Genomic DNA, 22,546 nt, shown 5'->3' with positions numbered 1-22,546 from the left:
GTTGTGTCTGAGGGGAGTGGAGAGTGGGATGCCCTGGGGTAAGACAGTTACAGCACTAACCTGATGTCTTGCTGTGGTCAGAGTCCTTGTGTTGTGTCTGAGGGGAGCGGAGAGTGGGATGCCCTGGGGTAAGACAGTTACAGCACTAACCTGATGTCTTGCTGTGGTCGGAGTCCTTGTGTTGCGTCTGAGGGGAGTGGAGAGTGGGATGCCCTGGGGTAAGGCAGTTACAGCACTAACCTGATGTCTTGCTGTGGTCGGAGTCCTTGTGTTGTGTCTGAGGGGAGTGAAGAGCGGAATGCCCTGGGGTAAGACAGTTACAGCACTAACCTGATGTCTTGCTGTGGTCCGAGTCCTTGTGTTGTGTCTGAGGGGAGTGAAGAGCAGGATGCCCTGGGGATGCCACCATGTGGTGTGATGCTGGACTGGGGCCCTGGACTGACGGGGACCCCGGCCAGTTCCTTGGGTTGGGGGACGGCATTGCCAGGCTGGAGCTGGGATAAGGGGAGCCGCCCTCTACCATACCTGACACACAGAAACACCAACATGTTACACAGAGCGAGTCATCTCACAAAACATTGGACACATGTAATGCTACCTAATACCAAGCTCTTTCTTCAGCAACAATGCACCTAGTTCTATATCATTCGGGGAGGTGGGGTAGCCTAGTGGTTAAAGCGTTCACTCGTCGCGCTGAAGACCCAGGTTTGATTCCTAACATGGGTACAATGTGTGAAGTCCATTTCAGGTGTCCCGCTCCGTGATATTGCTGGAATTTGCAAAAAGCAGCTTAAAACCATACTCACTCATTCACTCCCTCTATATCATTCAAGCATATTCAGACATCAACATTGTAAAAAGGGTATCTTGATCATAATAAATATTTACACTTTTTTATAGTGATATTATGAAAGGTAGTCTTCTTAGCAAGTAAATAATGGCTTCTCTTTCAAACATGGATGAGTAAAAGACTTTCACACCACCGTGAGTGAGTGAGTGAGTATGGTTTTACGCAGCTTTTAGCAATATTCCAGCAATATCACGGCGGGGGACACCAGAAATGGGCTTCACATGTTGTACCCATGTTGGGGTCTTCGGCGTGACGAGCGAACGCTTTAACCACTAGGCTACCCGACCGCCCCCTTTCACACCACAACCAGTAATATGAAAGCTGTATCATAGAAACTTGCAAACGAGTCAGTAGATTGACAATTGCCAATTATCACAAGAATGAGGTACTGGAAACCTGTTGACAATTTCAAAGGGGTGAAAAACACCCAGCAAAAATAAACATGGGTCAACACAAAGCCATGAAACATGTTCTCATGAAAGAATGAACAAACAGTGTGACAGTGAGACGATACAACACATGGTCCGGCATGGTCCTACTCCACATGTCAAGCCATGCTGGCGTCACAAGCAGCGACAGGATGGAGCAGTTCCATCTCAAACTGCATTCACTAATATCAGCATTCAACAATAATCAACAGTTGCATCGTTTGACAAAAGTTTGACATCACTGAAATATGTGAATACCCTTTACATTCCAATACGAAATGATTTATCAAAGGCTTGGGGGTGGGTTATCTCCCTTGTCAAACATATCCTGCTGAGCTGGGATCATGGATTACTAATCACAAAGCTAGAAATTAGGGTGTGTGCTTTAAACCGTCAGGTGGTCAATTGAAAAAATGTGGGATGGGCTAGTGATCGAAGATAACTAGCCACAATACAATGACACAAATGATTTTCTGGTAAAACCTTTCAACCAATACAGATTAGCCGTTTCTCAAATCTGAAGATTCTTTTATTAATTTCTTCTTGCATTCATGCATCTAGAATTAAACTAGGAAGTGCATTTAATATACAACACTAAAAATTATCTCTATATTATTTCTGATGGATGGTGGTGTTTTTTTTACATATTTATATTACTTGGCGGCTTTGTAAACTATCGCCGCGAATAGCTGCAAGATTGCTGATGTGACGTTAAGCAAAAATTACTCACTCACTTTGTAAACTAAGGTGATCGGTTGATAGGAGGTGCTTAGTGTTACTATTAAGGTGTTTTTCATTACTTCTTTCTCTAAAACCACAAGTGATCAAAATAAAATGCACAAAAACAGATCTACAAAATAATGTTTTCTAACGTATGTCAGTGGGGTCAAATAATAACGAACAGTTTGTATACATTTGAACAAGTCAAATTATCAGATCCTTTTGTTTACCAAGCTTATTGATCTACCTTGATTCTTTTTTCAGTACTGAAAAAACAAATATTCCAAAGTTGTCAATTTTGTACTCATAAACCAAAGAAAGTTAAATGCCTCAGAAACTGAGTGAATGTTGCTTTACACCACAGCAATATTCAGCTTTATTATGGTAGTTTGTAACTATTCAAGTCTGGTCGAGGCAAGTCAGTGTATAGTATGAGCAACAATCCGCTCTTGTCAGGATATGATGACACAGTACCAGTATACCCACCCAATCTCCACCCTAATGAAATACTAAGTCAAGTATGTGGTACAGGGGGCCTATTCCGCCCTGAAATTCCCACTTGGATGCCAAAACAAATTTACTGTCTGAAACAATCTAAATAAAATCACATCTTAGTCCTCACTACTCCTTACCATAGGTCTGAGGGACATCCCATTACAGGTCACATCAGAACGTCTTTCATCCCTACAATCAGAGTGTTGCTTACCAGATCGCGAGAGTGAAAGTCTGAAGTACTGCCATACAATCCCGGCCATCTATATGACATTCCAGAATTTAATTTTGATCGGTTTTCAAATTTTGTCATACCGTATTCGACGTAATAAGCGCCCCGTCCTAATAAGCGCCCATGGCAATATTTGCTAATATATTGGCTAGTGAACAATCCCAATTAACATCCCTTCCAATAGATCAATGTTCACAAGACTTATTTATACGTGTAAAATACACACTTGTGTGTTATATGCACCCTTAATTATGGGCAATTAAATTCTGGAAAATATATCTGTCGTGTATAATACAACTTTTCTTCTGTATCATTTCAGGCTGTCAGCATAAACCACGTAATTTACGATCTTTCAACTCTTCTTTTTCCCACCAAAACTATGTTCTAATAAGAGCCCCCTATTTCTAATTTTGAGAGCGCCCTGGGCGCTTATTACGTCGAATACGGTAATAGTTTCCAAAGGGTAGTCTGGAATGGGAGTCAGCAGTTAGAAACTAGTGCTGCAAATCTTGAGAAAGCAGCTTTCTGACTGGCTAAAGTTGATTTACCAGGTACTGTTAGTTACTTCATTGGTCAGTTAAAGATTTCGTGAAAAGTTGTTCTGACATGACCTGTAATGGGATGTCCTCAGAACCTTGTGGAGCAGTAGCGAGCACCAATTTCCGATTTTAATGAGATTTAGCAAAAGACAACTGATCCGAACTAACGCTACAGAGCATGCAGATGGGTGCACTCACAATCCCTGGACTTGCACAAGTCTACAGCACAAGTCAGCACAATTCCCCCACGCTTCCATCAAACCTCACAGCTCCATGTACAGGCTGCTAAGTTCATTCCACTTAACAAAAATTAGGTGAAACAAAATTTGAGCCAAGACAACACTTACAACTCAAATTATCACTTGCTTAACTCCCTGGAAATGAAACATGTCAAGTAGTGGTTGTTAATGATCTGAATCCACTATTAACAATTGTCCATGTTCCCAGTTAATATAGTTACCACATATTGCACTTTGTAATCACAGGAAATAGACCCTAGATTATCTCCTTGTGAATATCACCAATACCATCAAAGCTACAAAGCAGAATTGGCACCTCCTAAACAATCTACAGATAATGCAAATCGGTTCTTACCAATCCTGATTTTATCGCAAAAAAGATTGAAGCATTGGAAGCAATCATTCAAGGAACAATAGCTGAGACAGAAACATCTTTGGTATAAGTGTGCCAAAGGGCACTCCTATGGATGTTTGGGTGTGACCTTGAAGATTTTAGTGTGCCAACTGGAACAATCCGAATATTATTTAACCAAAAATTATTGTTGGAAATTTTATTACATGTTCATCATTTTCAAGTGTGTAGTTTCCTTGTGCGAGAGTACATTCATCCTAGGTATTGTTCTCACAAAATGGGATTTCTACAATGTTCCAAGTGTGTCCTTCAGGCACTAGGATCTTGGTCTAACAGTGCCTTTGAGAACTTAACCTTGCCATTGGTACTTTAATACAAGGAATTTCAAAACCTTGTTTAGCGATCTCATGTTACAATACTTGTATAATGACATACTAGTATGATGAAGAGCTCTTCAACATAGGTAGTTTGTCTCCATGTCCACTATAGGTTGGTCAAATACATAATCAAAGATTTTCCCCTCTTTCAGTAATTTCCTACAGCATCTCCCAAGTTTCCTTCTCCCCTGACAATCTCTACTGGCTGGTGACAGTCAGCTCCAACACCTCATTACTGCATACTAACATCAAACTTTTCATCGCTTTCAATAAAAAGGGAACACTTATTTCTGAAAATGAGTAAACTTGACTGATATTTTCCATTTTTTCAAAAGATTTGTGTACCATTCACATATGCATCAAGAAAATGTCCATTGTATAAAAATTTGATATCTGATGAAATGCACTTTTTATTAGAGTGTCCAAAACTCTCAGAAATTAGAAACAAGTTTTAGCCTCAATACTACTGTATGTATCCTTCTGCCATAAAATTCTCTCAATTGATGTCCATTACTTATAAGCCAACTCTATTAAAACTGGCGAGTTATATAAGATCATGTATGGAAATGTTCCACTGACATGTTTTCTCCTATTGTATCTAATTCCTGTATCCAATTACATCTCTGTATCACTGCCGTGATTTACGAGAATAAACATCATTCATTCATCAACTGAATCCTAAATCCACGGTAAATAGTGTTTAGATACTGTTGATTGATAAGCTTGGTCTGTGTTTGTTGGCAGATGACAGATTGTTGAAAACATTTCTAACTCAAAATATAAATGAGTAACATATATGAACTTCATTATGGTAATAGCAGAGATTAAAGAAAAATAATTTCAATCAATAATGGCACATGTCATTTAGATGATGGAGATAACTGGACCTGCTCGATGTGTTTCAACAGTTTTGATTCCCATTCATCACAGCATAACAGATATCAATTCCAACTTTCTTACACACTAAAATGGATGGACCTACTCCTAGCTTCACACTTATCAAAGTAAGTGGTTGAGTAAACAAATATTTCAGAACTAACACACACACATGTTGGTAACTGATAGGTAGCTGGCCCCCCACCCACTGGTCTGGCCCTGGGAGTTAAGCAAGTGTAGCGGCGGTGGTGGTGGCGGTGGCAGCAGATGAAGCTGGTGGCGTACATCACAATGACCGAAGCAGCAACCAGCAGAGAAGTCAGACAAAGACCTGCTTACTTGGGCTGATGAAGGAGCCTGCTGGAGACTGCATGTGAATGCCGAGGGATTGTGGGGAGGGGGCGGGGACGAAGGAGGAGGGGGAGGGGACATGAAGGTGGGGGTTGCCTGGAGAGCCCCCGGTCAACAAGGTACCTGGCGACGGGTTTCCCATCAGGGTGGATGGAGATGGATTGACCTGCAATGGAAAGAGGATTTGTGACAAATGGATACAACACAGGTTCACTTTGGGCAAAATGGGTCAATATCCTGAAGCACGGATTTGCCTTGACCTTTGCAGAACCAAAAGTCAAAAGTGTTTCTAAAAGCCTATCATAAGACTCATGTTCTATTTTGATCATTGTTAATCTAATCTGGACAAGAGTTAGTGAGTGAGTGAGGTTTTACGCCGCTTTTAGCAATATTCCAGCAATATCACGGCGGGGGACACTAGAAATGGGCTTCACACATTGTACCCATGTCGGGAATCGAACCCGGGTCTTTGGCGTGACGAGCTAAGGCTTTAACCACAAGGCTACCCGACCGCCCCAATCTGGACAGTAAAATACAGTGGTTGATATCATAAGTAACATTGGATGCTGTCAGACAATAACATGCCCTTGTTCAATGAGGCACTGACTGTTTGAAATCACCCACCCTCTTTAGAGCGCCTTATGCTAAAATTAATCCAGCAGGCAGGGGTAAGAAGTGCGAAAATAATTCAGCAGGCTAAAGGTTAACCAAGTCACTGAGCTTGACTACCCAATCCATTTTAGGTGCTTCATATGACCACCGCAAATACCACTTGTTACATCAGTCAACCAAATGCAAGCATATGGTGCTCCCTCAAGCATTTACAGAACTCTGTAGGATCCAGGATCTCTGTCCCACTTGGGAAACATATTCTGTGTACACCAATATTCTAGCTGTATGGCAGCGGTCTGTAAAACTTAAGTCTGGACCAGACAAACCAGTGACTGATAACATGAGCAATGTCCCGCACAAATGGGGGACGATAGCACGCAATCAAGTCACAAAGTCTGACCACCTGCTCCATCATGTCCCCTCCAAAGCAGAGGTTGCTGATTACCTATTCTAACCTGTAATCACCAAGCGGCTTTGGTAATATAAGATGTATGTCCCCAGTTGGGGAACCTAATGTAGAGCTCCAGATAACTTTTTGAGCAATTGAGTTTTTACTCTAGGGTTTCTATTTAAGTTGGGTTATTACATTTTTCATTGGGTAACCAATATTTTTTCACTCATCTATTCATCACTCTATTGGGTATTTCTCCAAAAGAGTGAACTTTTTAAGATTTTAAAAAATTAAATAATTATTTAGATGTACATAACCATGATAACTGTTCTAAATATATAGGCTTGACTCGGAAAGTAAATTAGCTCGTAATTGTGTTTCGGAAATTAGCTCCTTTGTGGGAGTTCTGAAAAAGCTTCAATGGGTATTAACGTGTGCTGTTTTTATACATTTGAGTTTTTCATTTAATGCATGCGTTTCTGCGTTTCTGCACGCAAGTTAATTGAATGTAATTGGGTTTTGAAAAAAAAATGGGGGGGGGTATTTTAGGCAAATACCCTGCTTATCTGTAGCTCTGCTAAAGTGTAAATAATAACTTATGCCAACAATATTGAATGAGTGAGTTCAGATTAATGCCTCTTTGAACCGTATTTCAGTTATATTCCTGATCTCAATTAATCATGTTATCATGAGTAAACCAGGCCATGAACCTTTACCTCTCTTGCGAGGTGAGGTGAAATTGGGTTTAACATCGCGTCCAAGATTATTGCACTTATATAGCGACGTGCATGCACGTGTGTGTTTGTGTGGCTGCTTGTACTAGTCCGGACTGATGCCGATTTATAGTGCTAGCCCACTGAGATACCATGCCACAGTTTAACATGAATACCCCACTCAGACACAGTATACTGACTCCAAGCCGACCAGTCCTTGTTTTAGCCCCTTAATGCCGAGCGCCAGACAGGGTAAAAACAAGTACCATCTTTTAACGTCTTTTGGTATGACGCGGCCGGGGATCGAACCCCGAACCTTCCGCTCTCCGGGCGGACGCTCTACCACTAGGCCACGGAGGAGGTCACCTCTCTTGTGGAACCCATAAGCATGTACAAGTTGATGGGACCTGGACACCAAACTGCTGTATATCACTGACCCATCCATGTTACACCACTGTTGGCAACATTCCAGCTATATCGCAATGGCCTGTAAAAGTCAGGACTGGGCAAACCAGGGATTGATAGCATGAGCAACAATCCACAGTATCAGAGTATGATGAAACACAGTCAGGCAGGGCCGCATTCCACAAAGCGATCAGCGCCACGATCATCGAACATTTTTTGTTAAAGTATGGGAGTTACGATCATCTTAGCGCTAAAATTGCTTTGTGGAACAGGGCCAGGTCAATAAATGCTGACACCCAATCCTCAATTTGGGTTTTTAATACAGGGGGGAGTGGATGTGACCTGTTGTCTGTGACCCCAACAGCAGGAATGACAGTACTACAATAGCCTTACCCCTGCTGGAATTCTTGCCACCCCTGGCGATGCAGGGGTGTGGGGGTTGGATGGTGGGGTCATGGGGTTCTGGAAGCGGAATCCCCCAGCCCCTTCCTGTCTTTGTCGGACGGCGGGGGAGCCGACGCTGGGGTTCTGGTAGATCCCGATGTCCATGGTATCCATGCCGATGGGAGATGGGGGGTTGTCGTCATCTGTGGTGGAACGGCGGCGAGCATGACTTCCTATCACACTCTCGTCATAGAACAGATTCAGGAACGCCTGTAGGAGAAAGAGAAACATAGAAATATGACAGACATAGAGTCATGTAAAATTGTGAAGCTCAACTAATAACTGTCCACACAATAACACTAAAATCTAAGGAGAATTATGCTTAGACTGTAGATTTAAAAGATCTTGGTACAGTCTGCAGATACTTTTCTTGATTAAATTTCAGCATACAGAGGATATACTTAATGAGGTGGTGAGGTGAAATGGGGTTTAATGTCGCTGTCAAGATTGTTGCACTTATGTAGCAACATGCATGCACGTGTGTGTGTGGCTGCTAGTACTAGTCCGGACTAATGACAATTTTATAGGGCTAAGCCATTGAGATACCATGCCACAGTTTACATCAATACCCCACTCAGACACAGCATACTGACTCCGAGCCGACCAGTCCTTGTTTTAGCCCCTTAATGCCGAGCGCCAGGCAGGGTAACAACAAGTACAATTTTTATCACTTTTGTTATGACACGGCCGGGGATCGAATCACCGACCTACCTCTTTTGGGGCAGACACTCTATCAACTAAACTATGGAGGCAGTCAATTCCATGTTAAAGTATAGGAGCAAAATAATAAGTAATGCAATAAGTTACATTTGGGTCACAACAAACCGGAAGTTCAAGCACAAGCGGCTCATGTCAAAGTTAAACAATGGCAGTTCCCATACCTTGAGTCCCTGAGCAGGGTTGAAACCTTCCACGGCCTTGCTGGTGTCGAACAGACTGTAGGCGCCGTCCCTCACAGCCACGATGCTGCCAGTCTTGAAGTGTACATCCAGACAGTATCTGTCTCCGTTAAGGATCATCCAAATGTAAGGAGCACATGCACCTAACAACATGGAATCTGTCCCAATCCATTTCCCTGGCACCGATGCATTGCACAATCTTTAGTCTGAATCCTAATATTTCTATTAACCAGACACTGAAAATTCCAGCTGAATGACAATTGTCTGACATCTTAAAGGCACAATATAGTTCAATGAACACAGCTTTTCTTTCACTCACGTTGTACAATTCGACAACTAATATTTTTTCAAAAATCCTAGACTATGCAAAAGCACCAGTTTACTACTATAACTATCTATGTGACAAGTTAGGAGAAGAAATATTGTACAGTTTTCAAAATATTTTTTTCAAAAATCCCAAACTATCAAAAGGCACCAGATAATCACTCGACCTATCTATGTGCCAAGTTTGGTAAAGATATCGCTCATGGTTTTTTAGTTCTGCTCCAGAATCGAAACAAGAAGGACAAACAGAAGGACCGACGGACAGCACCAATTATATATCCCCCTTCCACTTTGTGGCAGGGAATAATAACTCTACTGACCAAGAGTCTGGCATCGACCCACATTGAAAATTGCAGTCTTATAAAAGTGCCCCAATATAGTTAATCAAATCTGATGACTGTCATGAAGGAATTATTACTGGAAAGGATGTGTTCACATCTTCTAAGATTGGAAGCTATGCAGCCCCAGCCTCCAGTTGTATTGGAGACAGTACGTAACAAGGATAGTCAAGTAGTGAGGCGATCGCCACTTGTTTCAATCATCAAAGAACAAAATAAATTGATTGGACAGGCAGTTTTAGTGTCAAGTCATTCAAACTGAACTCAAAACAAAGCTATGATTGGAAGTTGGTCTAGGGCTTTCATCGCAATAGAATGGTGATTTAATACACTGAAGTCCCCTGAGCCCAGGACTAGGAAAGGATACACTCCGCGGAAGGCGATCCTGACATGTGTTGAGGACTGTGGCAGGATGGTGAAGGTGGAGACTGGCTGCTTGTTGTTCTGTGGACGTAGCAGACATTGTTTAATTCTATCTACATATACAGAGTACACTACAGTACAAGACATTTCACTCTATATATACGTCACTGACTAAAGAAACACAGGAGTGAACATTCGGCTCGATAAGGTTATTATTAAACTATTGTCAAATTGTTCAAAATGCAGGTGAGAGGCATTATATTTTATACATCTTATTTAAATGTGACATGATGACAGGAGTGATTCACACGAAGGATGGATGTTTGGTAGGATTAAGTAAAAGGAAGTAAAGGAAGAAGGCAACACATATTACATCCGCAGTCCGTAGTTACGCGAGAACAATAAAAATAGCACGGGTTGGGTTCATTGGTGCTGAGGCAAATGGGGATGAAAGTATAATGACCTACCGTATTCGACGCAATAAGCGCCCAGGGCGCTCTCAAAATTAGAAATAGAATATTATTAGTTTCCGTGGTTTATGCTGACAGCCTGAAATGTTTATGTACGACAGATATATTTTTCCAGAATTTAATTGCCCATAATTAAGGGTGCATATAACACGCGAGTGCGTACTATACGCGAATAAATAAGTATTGTGTACATTGATCAATCGGAACGGGTGCCAAATTGGATTGTTCACGAGCATTATCAAATATCGCCATGGGCGCTTATTAGAGCGGGGCGCTTATTACATCGAATACGGTATTTATCATAGCCTCATCTGGGTTTAAGAGACACTGGTTGGGTACGTGATAAGGTGTCAACAATGCACTGAACAGGTCACTCTCAAATCTGAGGCAACACCAGAGAAAAGAAACTTAAAATTGAAATTGTGAACATCATACAATTATTTCACATTACTTTAATAGGTGGTAAGAATTATTAAGAATTATGAGCAAGTTTTTATCAACTTATGCCTAACTGCAGTGAGGTATCAGACGCTGGTCAAGTATGAAGTAGTAGACTGACCACTGTCACTCCCATCACTGTGGCTGTGGACAGCTTACTGATGGACGTCATCGGGGACCACGTCTCATTGAGGACCTGGAACACAGTCAGCACAAACAATGAGTACAAGTCCTGCTCACATCACTATCGCCTTGACATTACAGTCGAGACGACCATGCACCTAAACAGTGTTAGTGGTACACCTTTATACTGTCGGACTAAACAGTGTTAGTGGTACACCTTTATACTGCCGGACTAAACAGTGTTAGTGGTACACCTTTATACTGTCGGACTAAACAGTGTTAGTGGTACACCTTTATACTGCCGGACTAAACAGTGTTAGTGGTACACCTTTATACTGTCGGCTAAACAGTGTTAGTGGTACACCTTTATACTGCCGGACTAGACAGTGTTAGTGGTACACCTTTATACTGCCGGACTAAACAGTGTTAGTGGTACACCTTTATACTGCCGGACTAAACAGTGTTAGTGGTACACCTTTATACTGCCGGACTAAACAGTGTTAGTGGTACACCTATATACTGCCGGACTAAACAGTGTTAGTGGTACATCTTTATACTGCCGGACTAAACAGTGTTAGTGGTACACCTTTATACTGTCGGCTAAACAGTGTTAGTGGTACACCTTTATACTGCCGGACTAAACACACTCAGTATGATTCATATTGTGTTCTTTTGTTTGTTTGTTTAACGCCGCACTCAGCAATATTCCAGCTATATGATGCCAGTCTGTAAATCATTGAGTCTGGACCAGACAATCCAGTGATTGATATCATGAGCATCGATCCGTGCAATTGAGATACGATGACATGCATCAACCAAGTCAGCGAGCCTGGGTTATTGTTTTATCGGCTTCCTGGGAGTATACAGGGCAAGGCAGCCAATAGCTTTCAGGCTTCTTTTTTGATGTGGAGAATCGTTTTAAAAAACTATAGGGTTGTGGTCAAAACAAAAACACATGGGCCCCTAAAAGTAACATCATTGGACAGGTTGGGGGAAATAAAGAAAAAATAAAAGTGACGGGCAAAAAGGGTTATTTCTGTTCCCAACTTGGAAAATGTTTTCATCAATTAAATTAATTCCAGACATAGCAGTAAGCAAAATACACAACAATATTCATTTCACACATGTCAAATTGTTGGTGTACAGATCCTTAAACAAATACAAATGCCAAAGCTATCATGCTAACATGAACAAAGTCTCTTTGTTTTATTTCTTGTTTAATTCCACACCCTGTAAATAAAAATAGTGGTCCAGACAATCCAGTGATTTACATAATGAGCAACATTGATGGGGATGTATATTTTACTCTGGAATCCCTACAGGGTGAGATGAAGATGTAAGCCAACATACGGTGACCAGCTCCGCCAGCGACTTGCTGGTGTTGAGGTCCGCCTGCAGTTGTGTTGCCATGACGATGTGAGGGTTACCGGTGCTGGCCTGACCACTTGTCCCCAGCATGATATGGAAGTTGCCGTCTGACCGCCACTGGACCGTCACCTGAGAGCAAACTTGACCATAAAATACACCGCCATACCCTTGGCACATTATGCAATGAGGACAATGAACTTATTGATAAAAGTAAAAAGCTAGTTCATAAATATAACGAGATTCCTTTCAAGATGGCGGCGCCCAGCGAGTGACCGCATTCCATGTCACCAGGGTAACATATAACTGGTAAGTGATGTTCAATGTGATGGCATATGTGACGTAAGGGAGGTAGGGTGCAGGGGGATAACAGTTAGATGTTAGCCTGGTTGAGAGTGCTGCTGTGTGAGCACTAGGTACATGTCTTGTTATCAAACATATAACTGCATAAAATCGGCCATATTCCGATTTAACTTTATTATTTCTAAACACACTTAATGTGTTATACCCTGGAGACAACAAAGATGTCGTCCTCTTGGGAAAACAGAAACAGATCTGTGTAAATAATAATCACTGTTCTAATGGGACACTGGTGGCCCAGTCATCTACAGCACTGCAATTTACTGTTCAGAGTTTCAGCTTGTGTTTGAATCCCATATTCACCATGATAATATTTCTTAGTTTATTAGCACCCAAGCTTGTAGGTGTCATCTAAGTGTTAAAGACCTGCATCACTTCGAACATTCCTCCCACATCAAGTTGACATGACATGACATGACATGACATGACACTGTTCAAAGCGGCATAAGACCAAAATCACTCTCATCACAATAATTGTAGGGCACTATAGGTGCTAGACTCTAAATTTCATAAGCTCAAATCATGACATTAATACCATGGTCAACATATCAGTATGCATTCCAGTTCACATTCTCATCTCCCTGGGGAGTATACAACTGTGACCTACTGACGAGTGTTTAGTATAGGAAACACAGCCTCTCAATCCCTTTCAGACATAGCACATAACTTGGTTTCTGTGAGAAGCAAAAGATTTCAAATTTGAAAAACATGAAACAAGTGTTGATTTGAATAAGAAACAACTTTTCACAAATGTACTAGCTTCGAAGGTCTGGTGTAATAGAACGGGAACTCACAATGCTGCTTCTGGTGGGCCCATACGCCAGAGTCAGTCTGCGGTAGTTGTAGGATCGGACTTCACACTGCAGCTGTAGGCCCGTCCGGGGATCTGACACAACACAAGGACATGTCAGTCTTCAGTAAGACCAGGGATAGACACTAGGGCTGGGACGAGTCCAAATTTACTACCCGGGTACCCAGCCACCTATTACCCGACCCTACCCGGGTACCCTATGTAGGTCTCAAGATGTGGGAACAAAATGTCTGATTGGGAATTGTTTTACAGCAACCCTGGCAAAGAACTGTTAAGACACATGTATCAAAGGATCAGATCATGCGTACACTGAAGTTGACTGAAGCGTTATCTTTACTCAAACATATACAAGTCAGAAGGAGTGTATGCATCATCAGAAAGAAATGCGAACATTAGTGACTTGCAGTGTAACCATGGAGTTCTAGTGTGTTTTGGCCATAAAACAATATATCATGTGACTTACCACAGGTAAGGGTAGTCCTGTGGGTACCCGGGTCCTACTCAAGATCCACCCGTCCCGAGTACCCGAGTACCCGAGTTACCCGTCTCAGCCCTAATAGACACGTCCAATTGTCTGTTAGTCCGAGACTAACAACAATATGGGCGGACTAGTTGTGTTATTCTCATATCAAACTACTTTACATTACCACTAGCACAAAAAGACCTTCAGACTTGTTAGATATGACCAATGCCATCTACCCATAAAGGCAAGTCAAATCAGAAAATCCTCATCTGTGTCACACACTCAATTGGCAAAAGGGACCTCTGAAATATGCACACACCAATCACTGGTCCAACCTTACAAGACATTGGACTTGAAAACAGCTTAACCTAAACCGAAATTCATTTCTCCAAATCTATTACGTTCTTACTGAATTTACACAATAATTCCTGGACCAAACCAAACATGACTCACCATTAAAGAGTTCCACAAACTCTTGCACAGCACTATAGAGATGCCCCATGGCGCTCCACTCATCCTTGAGGTCTGTCACGGTCTTCTGGACGTTGTCGCCGCTAAGGTCAAGGTTGAGAGTCACTCGCTGTAGGTTACCTGCAGACACTCACACACATGTAACGGCTCATATATATTTTGTCTACACAAATATGTTTTTCACCATCACAAAGCGTTTTTCTTAAAGCTGAATCACCTTCCTCTTTTCCTGATACATTTACAGGCCACATACTGCAACAGCACCATTTGGGGCTTACAAACTTCTTCATGGCTTCTTGCTGGTTTCTAAGCACAAACCGCAATCTCCAAGCAAGATAGTCACGGAGCTACTTTAGATTGAGCTCTTAAATCATTATTTTTTCTTTATAACTTAATGTCTTTTTTTTAAATCTGACAATAAATAAATGCAAAGCCACTGTATAAGTAAAAGCGTGATGTTAGGCACGATATAAATAAATTATTATTGTTACTATTAACCCTGGCTGTGACTCATTTCCCTACAGGGCATGCATTCCAACTATGCCAGGGTCACATTCAGGCTAAGCATAACCAAACACAGCACTGACCTGACTCCTTGTAGCTTGATGACTCAAGTGGCGAGCTTGTGAACAGAAACTAGAAACAAGGAAAAAGCAAAGATATAACAACATCAGCAATGGCAAATAGTTACCTTTAATTACCATGATTACCAATTGTAACCTCCAGAGAGCTCATGTAACTTCGGCACTTCCACATATAACCGTGATCACAAATACTGAAGGACATTATAATCATACCCAGGACTGACAACACATACTGAATATGTACATAATGTAGGATGAGTAACACCCAGCTTGGGGCAACAGGGGAGGTAGGGTAGCCTAGTGGTTAAAGCGTTTGCTTGTCATGCCAAAAACCTGGGTTCGATTCCCAACATTGGTACAATGTGTGCATTTCTGGTGTCCCCCAGAGTGATATAGGCTGGAATATTGCAAAAACCGGCGTAAAACCATTCTCACTCACTCATTTGGGGTCACGGCTTCTGAACACATTTAACAGTGAGAAGTCAACACTTGCATCTGTACTTTCTGCTTGAACAAAGGAGTTGCAAGTGTGTATGCAGTCTGCATCAAAAACCTTTTAGACCATGAGCCCGGACTTGGCTCTTAGCATCATTTTCAGAAGAATCTAGTGTATTATGAGGGCAGTTTTTGGCTGAGGTTACTGAACCGAACAGAATTTTACAAGACTCAGGCTTCAGACTATTGGCTAAAGTGACAGGACAGTGTTTGTAAAGAAGCAATAATGCCAAAAGAGCATATCTAAATAATGCACTTTCACAAATATCAAGTTACAATTGAAGGTGGTGTTTGTCATATCTGGTATTGCAACATGAACATTAACAGAGTTTGTATTCAGCTTAACAGGTGAGGTGAAATGGGGTTAGATGTCGTGTGTGTGTGTGTGGCTGCTTGTACTAATCCGGACTAATGCCAATTTATAGTGCTAGCCCACTGAAATACCATGCCTCAGTTTAACATGAATACCCAACTCTGACACAGTATCCTGACTCCGAGCCGACCAGTCCTTGTTTTAGCCCCTTAATGCCGTGCGTCAGACAGGGTAACAACAAGTACCTTCTTTTAACTTCTTTTGGTATGACGCGGCTGGGAATCGAACCCCGGATCTTACGCACTCAATCAGCTTAACAACAACATATCAGTACCAGTGCCTATACTGACGAGGGAAGAGCCCTTAAAGCTTCGATGACTGATGATGTTTGTTTTTTGTTTAATGCCACACTCAGCAAAATTCCAGCTACATGACAGCAGCCTGTAAATAATCCAGTGATCGATATTGTGAGCAACAAATCCACATGGGGTACATGCCATATGAAGCTGTCAGATAGTGACACGTACCTCCACCACCCAGTGCAGTGGCTTAGAGAGGATGCGGAACTTGCAGGACAGCAGCTGCTTCTTGAGGGCATCACTGACCTCCTTGCTGCATCCTCCACACTCAGGGAAACTGTAACACAATGTTGACGTGAGGACTGTTTTTCATTTGTGCATCATACAGGACAGCAAAACAAATTGTATATAGTAATGTAGACCGACCAACGAAACAGTTTTATTTACTGATTTTTCATAACAAGTGTTTTCGTATCTTTAAGTCAGTATTATATCATGCATACATGGGAATTCCCGGTAAAATTTTAGACATTTGGTTGGTGCACTGATGCAAGGTCATGGGGAATCCCCTACAGAAAGTAGCTCTGGATTACATGCCTTTCCTGCAGTTATCATAGCATAACATTCAATATTAATTCCACATCAGTCAAACAGAATTGCACAAAACAAAATAATTTTTGGTTCAAAATCATAACTATTACGCCAAAATCATACTGTTAGGCATCTCTGCGACACCCACAAGCATCAGCATCGTGCTGACACCCAAAAGCATCAGCATCGTGCTGACACCCACAAGCATCAGCATCGTGCTGATGGCCCAAGGATCAGCATCGTGCTGACGGCCCAAGGATCAGCATCGTGCTGACAGCCCAAGGATCAGCATCGTGCTTACGGCCCAAGGATCAGCATCGTGCTTACGGCCCAAGGATTAGCATCGTGCTGACAGCCAAAGGATCAGTATCAAAGAATCTGGAATTCCTACCCATGACCAAATGATCATGGTACAAAGGGACACAACTCTGCATATGGAAACACGGCACACAACGCCACTCGGCCATCTAGGCCCCAAGCAATAAGGCCATGATAAATTATGTATCACATTTGCTTGCCCACCCTCCTCACTACCACCTGCCTCACATCATATAATTGCCAGTCACAGAACCTCGCTACATTGTATGCCTTTTTTTTTTTTTTTGATGACACACACTATGTAGAAAATCCTACCAACATTAAGGCTTCATGTGTATCATATTCAATCAAAAATTATTCTGACACAGATGCCTCTCCTTAAACATGTTAAAAAGAAATCAAATCTAAAAATATGACATGTCCAGTTGTGTGCAAGGCAAGAAATATTGTACGGTTTTAATATATGATCTGGAAACGAGCACTACTGCCATTTTCAGTCTAAGTCAAAGTCATTGCTATGGAAACTTGAAAAATAAATTTTTCAAAAATCCCAAACTTTCAAAAGGCACTACTTTACCACTACACCTATCTATGGGCCAAATTTGTTGAAGACACATTATACAGTTTTCAAGATCTGCCTCGGAAACAAGCACTACCGCCATTTTCAGTCTAAGTCAAAGTTGCTGCCATGGAAACTCGAAAAATACATTTTTCAAAAATCCAGAACTATCAAAAGGCACAGTTCACCACTAGACCTATCTATGTGCCAAGTTTGGTGACGACACATTGTACAGTTTTCAAGATCTGCTTAGGAAACGAAACATGATGGACGAACGGACGTACAGCACCCATTCCTTTGTGGCTGGGAATAATAACTAAACTGTTGTGGCCTAATCTACATGTATGACAAACTTCAGGTAAAGGCTGATGAACACTCACTCAAGAATACCAAGGACCAGACAGATCCCTTCCTCATCCACTTGGATCCCTTCATGGGGAACGTCCTGTCTGTTGAGCTGGAAAAAGCATTTACAGAATTATATCAATCTCTAAATATTTTTCATTCCTTCTACCTCATCATTTATTGGGCAGACACCTATCCTCCAAACTGATCTTTCATTCTGTAGGTTATCCTACCTCATCACCCAGGCAGACAAACGGAATCCTCTCCTCACACGACACCAGCAGGTACGCCAACTCAGGAACAAAGTAGGGCGAACCCTTCACTTTCTTTGTGTCGGGCTCATCGAGATCCGCTCCACCCAAAAACAGCTAGCAAAGGAAGAGCAAAGATATTCCCAGATAAAGTGGGCAGAATATTTACATTACATTACAGATTATTTTTTATTTATTGGTATTTATTGGTAAAAACACCTACTATACATAAATTTAGAAACTATTATCACACAGATTATTCTATTCAAACAGTTTGTTTGCAGTGGTAGAAATCTAACATTTTTAGACCACTAGTCCTTATTATGATAACATATAACAAATACCTGAAAAAGGCAAATTTATGATAACTTAACTATTGGTTTGTTGGTTGGTTGTTTAACGCCGCACTCAGCAATATTCCAGCTATATGACGGCAGTCTGTAAATAATCGAGTCTGGACCAGACAATTCAGTGATTGATATCATGAGCATCGATCCACGCAATTGGGATCGATGACATGCATCAACCAAGTCAGCTTAACTATTGGTAGTTTGGCAAGCACTAATGCCAATTTCTAACGTTGTTGTTTGTACTCTACTCACAAGTTACATTTGTATCTGGCTGTCATATTGACAGAAAATGGAGACAAAGACGGATGGAAGATACTACCTTTCTTTTCCTGGTCAGACTGTCAAGTTGTGTTGTGGGGTAGTCCTCTGTTATAAAAACATGGAAGTATTACAAGGTATAAAATCTCAACTAAATGTAACTAAATAATATGCTTGTTAACTACTCAAAATATAACATACCCACAAAATGTTTACTGTGTGAATACTGGAGTTTCATATATCTTGTAAAGTGGTGAGGTGAGGTGAGGTGAGGTGAGGTGAAGTGAGGTGAGGTGAGGTGAGGTGAAGTGAGTATGGTTTTACGCCGCTTTTAGCAATATTCCAGCAATATCATGGCGGGGGACACCAGAAATGGGCTTCACACATTGTACCCATGTCGGGATTCGAACCAGGGTCTTCGGGATGACGAGCGAATGCTTGAACCACTAGGCTACCCGACCGCCCCTGAGGTGAGGTGAGGTGAGGTGAGGTGAGGTGAGGTGAGGTGAGGTGAGGTGAGGTGAGGTGAGGTGAGGTGAGGTGAGGTGAGGTGAGGTGAGGTGAGGTGAGGTGAGGTGAGGTGAGGTGAGGTTTAATGTCACGTTCAAGATTACTGCACTTGCATGCATGCGTGTGTGTGTGCCTGTTTGTTAGTTGGGAATAATGCCAGTTTTATAGTGCTAGTCCACTGAGATACCATGCCCCTAAGACACAGTATATTGACTGAGCCGACCAGTGATGATAACAACAAGTTCCATCTTTTAACTTCTTTTTGTATGATGCGGCTGGGGATCAAGCTACGGACCTTCGACTATCCAGACAATAACTAATTTCAGTCAACCTCATTAATCTTGTTCGTCATTATGCTATAATTCAAAATAGTTTTCAAACTTATGATGAACATGGAATATCAAAGAACACCATAAACTTCCAGGTCCAAGCTGATTGATATTCTGAAGTATTAAAGGAAATGGTTTTATCACCCCACTATGTGGGATATTACATAATATTATTGTGGCTCACCGAATATTTTTGTGAAAGGTCCATGTGTTGTGGAGTAGTTGTCGACCTCTATGAACTTGCCAGCGTTCAGATACAGCTTGACACCAACATCTTCTGCCAGATCATCCTCCGTGCCGTCTGCCGTGCATGGTGTCGTCTCCAGCACATAATTCTTATACTCCACCGACCTCGGCTTCTTCTCCACAAGTTCAACAACCTACACGACAGTGCAGAAAACTTATTTAGCATGAAAACAACTCCCTCAATCTTTCAGCATCAATACCTAACTGAGTGAGTGAGTGAGTGAGTGAGTGAGTGAGTGAGTGAGTGAGTGAGTGAGTGAGTGAGTGAGTGAGTGAGTGAGTGAGTGAGTGAGTGAGTGAGTATGGTTTTACACCGTTTTTAGCTATATTCCAGCGGGGGACAAAACAAAGGTGAAATATAGCATTAATTCCATGTCAACTGATAAGACTACCACAATATTTATTTGACAGGCAATATATTTTCCTGGGTGTCATTCTCATCATCAGATTTGAGAGTGCTGTATATTGTAGGCCATGGGTCAACGCTTAACTGCAACTATGTCGGCCATTCATATAATCTGATAGGCTATCACTACTAAGTTTGTTTGTTTGTTTATTGTTTAACGCTGCAATATACCAGCTTTATGATGGCAGTCTGTAAAGGGTTGCTGAAGACCTATTCTACCCAGATCTTCACAGGTCTATCGATACTAAGCAAAAATACTCCATTTTCAACATAAATATTTCAAGTAGTGGTTATATTCTAGGAGTGATTATTTTTGAAGCAGCTTTGACATACCAAGCACCTACATAGCTCATCAGTATTTATGATATACATCACTTGACAAGCAAGAGAGCAGTGACATTCTTTGTCATGGTGAGCTATATCACCACCCAGTGTCATACTGTAGTGTATAAGGCTGGCACAAGGTTTGTTTGTTTGTTTGTTGTTTAACGCTGCACTCAGCAGTATTTCAGGTATATGATGGCGGTCTGTAAAACAATCCAGACAATCCAGTGATTGACATCATGAGCATCGATCCACGCAATTGGGATCGATGACATGCATCAACCAAGTCAGCGAGCCTGACCACCCGATCCCGTTAGTCGCCTTTTACGACAAGCATAGTCACCTTTTATGGCAAGTATGGGTTGCTGAAGACCTATTCTACCCCGGGATCTTCACGGGTCTCTGGCACAAGGTAAAACCAGCAGTGGACATGGTTGATAAACTATTTGAAAACAAAGACTCACCACAAAGAAGTTGGACTGTTTGGGTACTTTGATGAAAAGCTTGTACCTGCCCAGTCTCTCCACTGGGTGGCCGTGCATGTTGACGATCGGCAGGCAACTGAACGTCTGAGCCGGCAGAAGCTGAACAGACTTCTCACACCGCTGAAGGCACAACTGCATTCTGGGTACAGGAAGTAGTACAGTCTATATGTTGGCAAGGATTGTTTTATTATTACATGGCATAATGGTCTGTAAATGTTGACTGATTCTAACATCCTGTAGAGACGTTTCATCTATCACTTCAGGGCCCACTTGCACAAAGCGATCTTAGCGCTAAGACTATTGTAAGCCTATGTTAAAGTATGGGAGTTATGATCATCTTAGCGCTAAGATCGCTTTGTGCAAGTGGGCCCTGTACTTACTATCTCTGCTGGTCTGAATCAACATGCAGGGATGTATCCAAGATTCTATACTAAGTGCCTCTTGGGGAAAAAATCGGTACTTTGTTCAAAATGGGGAAAAGTTCTTATTTTCTTAAATTCAGTGATATTTTAACATTGCATTCTGTATTGGTCCTGTCATCAGTGAAAACAGATTATCTCAACAAAGCCTTACAATTAGTCCAATGAGTAAGGAAGATGCCTGCTCAACCTTAGTTTATTGTGATAAAGCCCTTGTAGTCTACTTACAACAGAAAACACTACCTGAGTTTAGTGAAATACTTTTCCAGTCCTCGACGGTCAGCATTGAGGCAGTCTTCTATTTCTTTTACAACAGAATTTTCAGCTGAAAACAGAAGACACATATTACGTTTTGCATTTTATACTTTACGATAACAATGCAGGCAGGCTAAGACAAGAAAGGATTCAGGTGTTGGTGACTATAGTAGCAGCTAGTGGTCCTAAGGCAAAGCAATGTTGAAGGATTTGGAAACTTGGCCAGTTCAATTTTGTCAAGTAAGGAAAAGGAGGGAAGGGGTATATTTATCACCAGACACAAAACTCCTGAGTGAGTGAATGTTGTTTTATGTGGGTCATATGCTTTACTCAGCACTTGGAAATATTCCAGCTAAATGACATCATCCTGTAATTTAGTGTAAATAATTCTAGACAAGGCAAACCTTTGATTAATGTAAGGAGCTAAGTCTCACAGTGTGGCGGTATGGCGACACACAATCAAACCAAGTCACAAAGACCCCCTTCCATGAAGCTGCCTGTAATAACAAGCATAGGTTGCTGGGGACCAATTCTAACACCGAGTTCCCGTGACAGCGGTAGAAACTAACATTTTTAGTCGACTAGTCCTTATAATGATAACAAATAGCAAAACCCTTAAAAAGGGCATATTTCTACTATGATACTTCCTTCTGATACTTTGACTATTGGGCAGTTTGGCATGGCTAGAGGACAAGTGCCAATTTCTAACGCTGCCGTGAGAGAAACTGTTGAATGTTGTTTTATGCAGGGTTAGAAATTGGCA

The 22,546-nt window shown here is 41.7% G+C and overlaps 1 protein-coding gene across 2 annotated transcripts in view; it reads right to left on the bottom strand.

Annotated features, from left to right (window-relative positions):
* LOC124126374 (mediator of RNA polymerase II transcription subunit 14-like) overlaps nt 1-22,546 on the bottom strand; it is a 56,882-nt gene that overhangs the window by 10,035 nt on the left and 24,301 nt on the right. The window contains exons 19-35 of one of the 2 annotated variants that reach the window (XM_048383547.1): nt 21,772-21,853; nt 21,089-21,248; nt 19,833-20,028; nt 18,871-18,917; nt 18,184-18,318; nt 17,986-18,062; nt 16,366-16,474; nt 15,034-15,082; nt 14,429-14,566; nt 13,496-13,587; nt 12,327-12,473; nt 10,975-11,049; nt 9,950-10,026; nt 8,903-9,020; nt 7,971-8,231; nt 5,445-5,622; nt 331-525 (exon numbers count right to left, since the gene is read on the bottom strand). In XM_048383547.1, the coding sequence (XP_048239504.1) occupies nt 331-525; nt 5,445-5,622; nt 7,971-8,231; nt 8,903-9,020; nt 9,950-10,026; nt 10,975-11,049; nt 12,327-12,473; nt 13,496-13,587; nt 14,429-14,566; nt 15,034-15,082; nt 16,366-16,474; nt 17,986-18,062; nt 18,184-18,318; nt 18,871-18,917; nt 19,833-20,028; nt 21,089-21,248; nt 21,772-21,853 (2,136 nt within the window). The remainder of the gene's footprint in view (nt 1-330; nt 526-5,444; nt 5,623-7,970; nt 8,232-8,902; nt 9,021-9,949; nt 10,027-10,974; nt 11,050-12,326; nt 12,474-13,495; nt 13,588-14,428; nt 14,567-15,033; nt 15,083-16,365; nt 16,475-17,985; nt 18,063-18,183; nt 18,319-18,870; nt 18,918-19,832; nt 20,029-21,088; nt 21,249-21,771; nt 21,854-22,546) is intronic. The other variant, XM_048383548.1, reaches the window with a different exon arrangement.

The sequence above is a fragment of the Haliotis rufescens genome, unplaced genomic scaffold (assembly GCF_023055435.1).
Source record: "Haliotis rufescens isolate VD_foot unplaced genomic scaffold, xgHalRufe1.0.p SCAF_5, whole genome shotgun sequence".
NCBI classification, from domain to species: domain Eukaryota; kingdom Metazoa; phylum Mollusca; class Gastropoda; order Lepetellida; family Haliotidae; genus Haliotis; species Haliotis rufescens.
Note: the sequence above shows the minus strand (reverse complement) of the source record. Positions and strands in the feature narration are given on the sequence as shown.